The 7,056-nt window shown below is 27.5% G+C and overlaps 2 protein-coding genes across 3 annotated transcripts; one reads left to right on the forward strand and one right to left on the reverse strand.

Moving 5' to 3' along the window:
• Positions 1–91: 91 nt before the first annotated feature.
• LOC103580557 (regulator of microtubule dynamics protein 1) lies at positions 92–2,376 on the reverse strand. The gene is made up of 4 exons (XM_008562361.3): positions 2,141–2,376; positions 1,853–2,038; positions 1,517–1,765; positions 92–840 (listed from the first exon to the last, which is right to left on the reverse strand). The coding sequence occupies exons 1-4, from the start codon at positions 2,222–2,224 to the stop codon at positions 493–495; spliced, it is 867 nt and encodes a 288-aa protein (XP_008560583.1). The 5' UTR covers positions 2,225–2,376; the 3' UTR covers positions 92–492.
• Positions 2,377–4,827: 2,451 nt separating this feature from the next.
• LOC103580556 (speckle-type POZ protein) lies at positions 4,828–6,455 on the forward strand. Of its 2 annotated transcripts, XR_008403863.1 has the most exons (3): positions 4,828–5,751; positions 5,834–6,043; positions 6,346–6,455. XR_008403863.1 is itself a non-coding variant. In XM_008562358.2 (2 exons), the coding sequence occupies exon 1, from the start codon at positions 4,954–4,956 to the stop codon at positions 6,022–6,024; it is 1,071 nt and encodes a 356-aa protein (XP_008560580.1). In that variant the 5' UTR covers positions 4,828–4,953; the 3' UTR covers positions 6,025–6,043; positions 6,346–6,455. The 2 variants fall into 2 exon arrangements, 1 of the variants encoding a protein (XP_008560580.1); XM_008562358.2 differs by having other exon boundaries at positions 4,828–6,043.
• Positions 6,456–7,056: the final 601 nt, after the last annotated feature.

Raw genomic sequence — 7,056 nt, forward strand, 5'->3', positions numbered from 1 at the left:
TATATATTTATATATATATATATATATATATATATATATATATATATATATATATATATATCTTAATATTTTGATAGAGTATAAATTAAAAATCCATAAATTGTTGGATTTTTTAATAAAAAATATAAAATATTTAAAAAAATTATTAAAGCCAATATGGGCTTACATTCAAAAAAAAATATATGCAATATAACAATAAAAATTTTAAATATCATTGTCATGATCACAGATAAAGTTTTATAAAAACAAAGGTTTAAAAAATATATACTTTCAATCACATTTACCAATTAGTCGTGTTAATTTACTAGACTAATCGCCCTACCAGAAAATCAAAACTCGTATTGGTCAAACGAAAAAGTCATTTTTAAAGACAACGTTCGATAAAATATGTTTGAATACCAAACAAAAAATATTTAATAAACAAATTAAATGATAAGATAAGAATGATTACACGCTTACCCCACTATCACTCCCGGTACTCACTCTTGAAAATTAAATACTACTTAATATCTTAGTCGCCTCTTGCTTAGCTTTCTGATCATCGTCATTACGTACCGGGTATTCGGTAGTCATTTTTAAATATTTAATAGCTTCGTCTTTACGGCTTAATTTTAAGTAAGTTTTACCAAGAAGCAAAAGATTATGACTATAAAACAATGGATCTGCTTTTTCAGCAGCCTCCAAATATGTCAGGGCTTCTTCGAATGATGAATCCGGGACTTTGCCAAAGATCGCAGATGCTATTTTTTTTTGATACCACGCAAGATCTGCGACTGAGTAACAGTAGTGACCAAGAATATGCAGCGTCGTTGCATCATTAGGATTTAATTTATTTGCTATCTGTAGAAATATATTTTATTGTCTATTTATATTTTAATAATTTAATAATTTTTTTATTTTTTATGACCAAGAATAGAGTGATATATGATAAAAATATGCAAATAGTTTGAACTTGCAAATTATTCGCATCGAATTTTGTATGATCCTGAAGTTAACAGACAATTAACAGTTTTCGGATTTTTTTTTTTTTTTTTTTCAATATATTAATTACACAAAAATATGCACATGTAGAAAATTTTAAAAACTACGGGTGCAACTTTTTTAAATATTTTTTTTTTTTTTCAATTTATCATTTTAAAAAAATCATAAAATCATTAGACGTTGGCTAACTTCAGTATCATATTTTTTTTAGAGGTAAATATAACTCAGACACAAATCTACGAAAAAATTAATTTTGGTTCCTTTACAAACTAAACTCTCCATTAAATAAAAATTGAATATTTGAAAACTGATAAGAATTTTGAATCGCGAAATTTAAAAAGTTACAAATAATTCAAAAACTTTTGGATAATTATAGTTGAAGAATATTCGAAAATTTTTGGATTTTTCTTTATCTAATTATTTGAAAATTTTAATTATTCAATTCAAACTCGATTTGCACACCTCTAATGTATATAAATATATATATTGACTTGGATACGTAAGCAATGAAAGATTGAATGATAATAAAACTTACCAGCATGTGATCCTTAACAATATTCAACGTTTTTATTTTCTCTTTCATCCCTTCATAATTAGTTTTGCTATCAATTAAAATCGCAATCCATTTATGAACAGCCCAGTGATTATCATTAATTGAAGAAGCTTCTATTACTAAATTGTAAGCTTCATAAATCATTTTTTTTGCCTCAACATCACTTGCTGTCTTTGCCATGTAGTAAAGAGTCCGGGAAAGTCTCCACAACACTTCCACATCCTTAGAGTCCTGTAAAAAAAAAAAAAAATATTGAATCCAACTAAATTTATTAAACAAATTTGACAGTTTTGATTTTGAGTACAAAATGTCACCTACCCGATAATTATTCAAAATATCATAAACTTTTTGGTACTCTTGATTTTCATAGAGTGCATCGGCCTTGGCTAGAAGAGATTCTTTGCTTTTTTTAGAATTTATATCAAATTCATCTTTTTTTGCAAATCCCCAAAGACCTAGAGATACTACGGGAGCTGAAACGAACTTTTTTGCTGATAAATGTCTCTAAAAAAAATAAAACACCATATATTATATATACATTTATATAATACATAAATATATTATTACTATAAACAATAAAAGGAAATAAAAGTAAATGATATTTACTCTTATAAATATTCCGGGTAGATAATAAAAGATAAACCGGTTCCGATAACAACTTGCAAGACGAAATATTTGTTGGAACATCATTGTTTGCCTACTGTATTTTATTTGTGTTTTTTGTTTACCAATAACACAATCGAGAAAACCAAACAAGTGATTTGTGTTTTTGCTATTTGTTGTGACTTGTGACAAATGACAATTGTAATGTTACAGTACCGCCATCTTGTATCACTTTTTCAATCTACGCGCGACAACTGAACTGATTATTCAGTTCCCGGTTTCAAATTTATTTTTAGTCAAAATAAAATGGCGGCAGAATATGATAGAAAAATATTTAAAAAATAAAAGAAAAAAAAAACACATAAGTGTTTGAACAAACCTTGGTGGAGAAATAATATGCAGAAGGGTGTCCTAAGACACTTGGAGATTTGATTTAAATTGCTCCAAGTGTATTGCAGCTAAAAAACGTCACTTAACTGCTATTTCCCCACCAGACGATGCCAGATGATTGGGCTCAGGAACTTGAAAGTTATCAGCATCAACAATTCGCAACACTTTACACTATCACTGAACACTCTACACTGAACGACACCACAGACACTTTGCACAATTTAAATTAACAAAACATAAATTTAACAATCACTGCACAATGTTACACGACTTAACTGTAATACTGTGTTTCTATTTAAACATAAAGAAGGATCTGGGATACTACTGCCATTGATGATGATACTGACTGCCGCTATTGGACTGTCAGTTGGTACAAAGAAATCGATTTTGCGATTCATTCTCCCACCCCCACTTTAGCAAAAATTTTAACGTTAAATACAGCAACGCGCAGTAGCGCCAACGGCGCGAAATTTCAAAATCGAAATATAATTACTTTATTGAAATTTATTTATGTCTATAATTATATTAATCAGATTAAAAAATATACTTAAAAATTATAAAATTTTTATTAATAATTTATTAATTATTCTCATTACTTGCGCGGTAAATTTAAATATTTGAAAAATAAATTATTAGTAATTGGAGAAAACTAAAAATCGTAGCTTAAAATAAAATGGTGGCAGATTATGTTAGAAAAATATTTAAAAAATAAAAGAAAAAAAACACGCAAGTGTTTGAACAAACCTTGGTGGGGAAATAATATGCAGAAGGGTATCCTAATACACTTGGAGATTTGATTTAAATTGCTCCAAGCGTATTGCAGCTAAAAAACGTCACTTAACTGCTATTTCCCACCAGACGATGCCAGATGATTTTGCTCAGGAACTTGGAAGTTATCAGCATCAGCAATCCGCAACACTTTACACTAGCACTGAACACTCAACACTTTACGACACCACAGACATTTTACACAATTTAAATTTTACAAACACTGCACGTTTTAATTAAACAATTACTATGATTTTAACTAATCAATGACTATGAGCAATAAATTTTATGGATAATTCCGCGAATTAACTGCAATACTGAGTTTCAACTTAATCGTAAAGAAGAATCTGGACGCGACTACTGCTATTGTTAATGATACTGACTGCTGCTATTGGATCGCCAGTAGATACGAAGCAATCGAATTACAAAGCTTGACTGTAGTCTTGGGTAGTTCGCGAACGACCTAGGTCGGAAGAGCGCTCCTTTAGGTGAACTATGCGAACTAGTTCGTCGATGATCTCGCTCTTAGTTCTTTTTATATTTTTTTTAGCGTCGGTTTTACTAGACACTGGCGCTATGTGACCAACCGAGTTATTTACTTTTTCTGTGCGCGCCTTGATATTTCGAGAGACTATTTATATATTAGATCATTACTCAACGAGACTAGCTGTTGACTAATGATTAATATAAATTATTTAATTTTTTCATTTTTACTTAAGTAAAAGATTTGATGTGCTATAAAAAAATGTCAACTTTAATTGTAATAATTAGCATTTTTTAAGTATTGTAATATAATTACGCATTATACTAGAAACGAGGCTAGCTGTTGACTAATTATTATTATAAATTCTTTTATTTTTTCACTCTTATTTAAATAAAAAATTTTATGTTCCATAAATAAACAGAACCTGCAATAATCATAAATATATTTTTTTCTCTATTTATTGTTTTTATTAAATTATTTAAAAAAAAGAACTAATGAACTAAAAGAGCGAACTAGTTCGCCATTGGATTATGAACTGAATTGAGCGCTCTCAGTGGTGACCGATTAGGCACAAGACTACTTGACTGCCCTCACTTTAGCAAAAAGTTGAACGTTAAATACAGTGAGACACAGTAGCGCCACCTTGGCGCGAAATTTCAAAATTGAAATTTAATAATTTTATTAAAATTTATTTATGTCAATAATTATATTAATCAGACTAAAAAATATATTCGAAATTTTTTATTTTCATAAATAATTTATGAATTGTTTTTATTACTTGCGCGATAAATTTAAATATTTGAAAAATAAATTATTATGAATGGGAAAAAAATTAAAAATAGTAAATCAAAATAAAATAGCGGCAGAATATTATAGAAATATTTAAAATTTACCAAAATATTTTTTGTTTTTTACATTTATAACAGATGAGGCCGTAAATATTTTTTAAAAGTGTGTACGCACCTGGAAGAATACCAAGAATTGAAACTTGATATCTCGACCGTCAAAAAATGTAACCTTTTTTTTTTTTTAACTTTAGTTACTGGCTTCCTCATTACTCATTTACTGTTTGATATGAAATAATTATGAACCAGCGTTATCACTAATTACGAACGTAAATTTAAATTAAATACTGAAACAAAAAATTATAACTTTGCGTTTTATTGTTGAAGAAATGGAAGTTGAGGCTTATACACAATGTCCCAGTCATAAGATTTCATTTCAATGGAAACTAGACGGATTGATTGGATTAATGGAAGCTGCTAGTTTCGATAAATGTGACGAAAAACTTATATCGCCACAATTTTCAACAAAGTCAAAGTTGAAGGATAAATGGCATCTAGAGCTACGTTTACAAAACCAATTTCTAGCAACTAACGTAGGATGGGCCGAAATAAAATTACAATTAGATGATGCAACGGCGAGAAAAGTAAGAGCAGAAGCTACGTTTTTTATGTTAAATAGTAAAAAAGAAAAAGTGTTTGTTGTACTAAAGTTTTGCAGAAACTATGAGCTTGCTAGAAGTTGGTTCTTTGTTCGTTTTTTTGAAATAAAAAAATTGTTAGAAAATAAAGATGAATACTTGTCTAACAACATAGTGACGATAGGCGTTGATCTTGTGGTATATGATGATGATCAAGTATCAAGTTTAATTGAAAATAAATTTAAATTTTCAAAACATCGAATTGTTGATGATCTTGAAGAACTTTTTGCAAGTAAACTAAAGAGTGATGTAGTCTTGATAGTGAATGATAAAAGAATTAAAGCTCATAAAAGTATTTTGATAGCACGTTCTCCTGTACTTGCTGCGATGTTTATGCATAATACAGTTGAAAATAAAAACAGTGAAATAAATATTGTCGATTTAAAAGCTGAAATAATTGAAAAAATGATCAAGTTCATTTACACAGACAAAGTTGAAAATATTGATGATGATGCTGAATATTTATTGGAAGCGGCTGACAAATATCAGGTGCAAATGTTAAAAGAATTGTGTGAAAAGTCACTTAGTAAGTCAGTGTCTCCTGAAAATGCTGTAAGAATTATGATTTTAGCACATCGCCATAATGCTGAGCAGTTGCTGGAATTTGTTAACGATTTTATAGTTGCTAATGCCAAAGATGTCATTGAAGCGAGCGATTACAAGTCATTGGATAAATCAAATTTTCTTTTATTATTAACGTTATTCAAAAAACTCGTTGCAATGAATCATGATTCAATAAAATTATTTGATATTAAATCTTAAATTATTGATAAGACAACTGGTATATATTTATCTTTTGTTTCAAATATTATTTAGCGTTATTATTTTTATTATGAGTGTGAATGTAGCAGACACGAAACAATTTATAAATTTGAAATAAATAAATTCAAATAATGAAATTAAAAAAAACTGCGCGCGCAAATCTTGTATTTTTCTAATATGACGCATTTTTTAATTTTTACTCAACTACAATTTTCTATTTTATTCTAAAATTTTAAAAACTGCCAACTGTCAGCTACTTTCACACTCTTATTTTTATTCGTAATTATTAAAATTTTAATTACTTTTTTTTTTTTTTTTTAGGTAAAACATGATAGCAATTAAATGAATATATCAGAAAAATTTGAATCCGAAATTCTGCTTGTCCTTAAATAAATTTTCTCTTGATTTTTTTTAATATAGTTAAATACTTTGTGTCGTTTTTATGTACTTTAATATTCTTTATATTTTAATAATTATTAAATCTATGACTTTAATCAATATTTATACTTATAATATTTTTATATATTAATAAATCAATGGTTGGTTATGAATAAATTATTTAAAAGCGATAATTTGTATTGAAAATTTTCAAAAAAATAAAAAAAGTAATCACTCTCAATAATTTAATTTTTAAACTTTTAAATTTATTTTGAAAATTTTATTATAATGATACTACTAATAGCAGAGCTCGATAATTTTGTGGTTTTTATCAAAAAATTGTCTATTATTGGGACAAAAATTTAGAAATTTTGCTCGCAAATATTTCAAAAAATTCATTGTATGCAATTTTAAAAATTTACTTCTATTAATATTGAGTTCGTTGATTCGAAAATGAAAAAATTAGCTGTCTGCTGATTTCACTTTTTTATTTTTCATTTAAGTGCAATTTTTTAAAATATTTTTATTTTATAATTAATAGTTTTGAATAAATTCAAAAAATATTTAGTCGGCTAACTTCAGTATCATTAAAAATGAGCGTCGAGTGTCACTGAGGCAGCACCTAAAGCAAAAGAGAGAGAAAAGTGAATATGT

Source organism: Microplitis demolitor, chromosome 6 (genome assembly GCF_026212275.2).
Source record: "Microplitis demolitor isolate Queensland-Clemson2020A chromosome 6, iyMicDemo2.1a, whole genome shotgun sequence".
Classification (NCBI taxonomy): Eukaryota; Metazoa; Arthropoda; class Insecta; order Hymenoptera; family Braconidae; genus Microplitis; species Microplitis demolitor.

Coding starts and splice junctions, on each gene's coding strand:
- LOC103580557 (XM_008562361.3), bottom strand. CDS start 2,224: ATGATGTTCCAACAAATATTTCGTCTTGCAAGTTGTTATCGGAACCGG. Junction 1,766..1,852: donor ATATTTTGAATAATTATCGG/GTAGGTGACATT, acceptor TTTTTTTTACAG/GACTCTAAGGATGTGGAAGT. Junction 841..1,516: donor TTGTTAAGGATCACATGCTG/GTAAGTTTTATT, acceptor ATATTTCTACAG/ATAGCAAATAAATTAAATCC.
- LOC103580556 (XM_008562358.2), top strand. CDS start 4,954: ATGGAAGTTGAGGCTTATACACAATGTCCCAGTCATAAGATTTCATTT.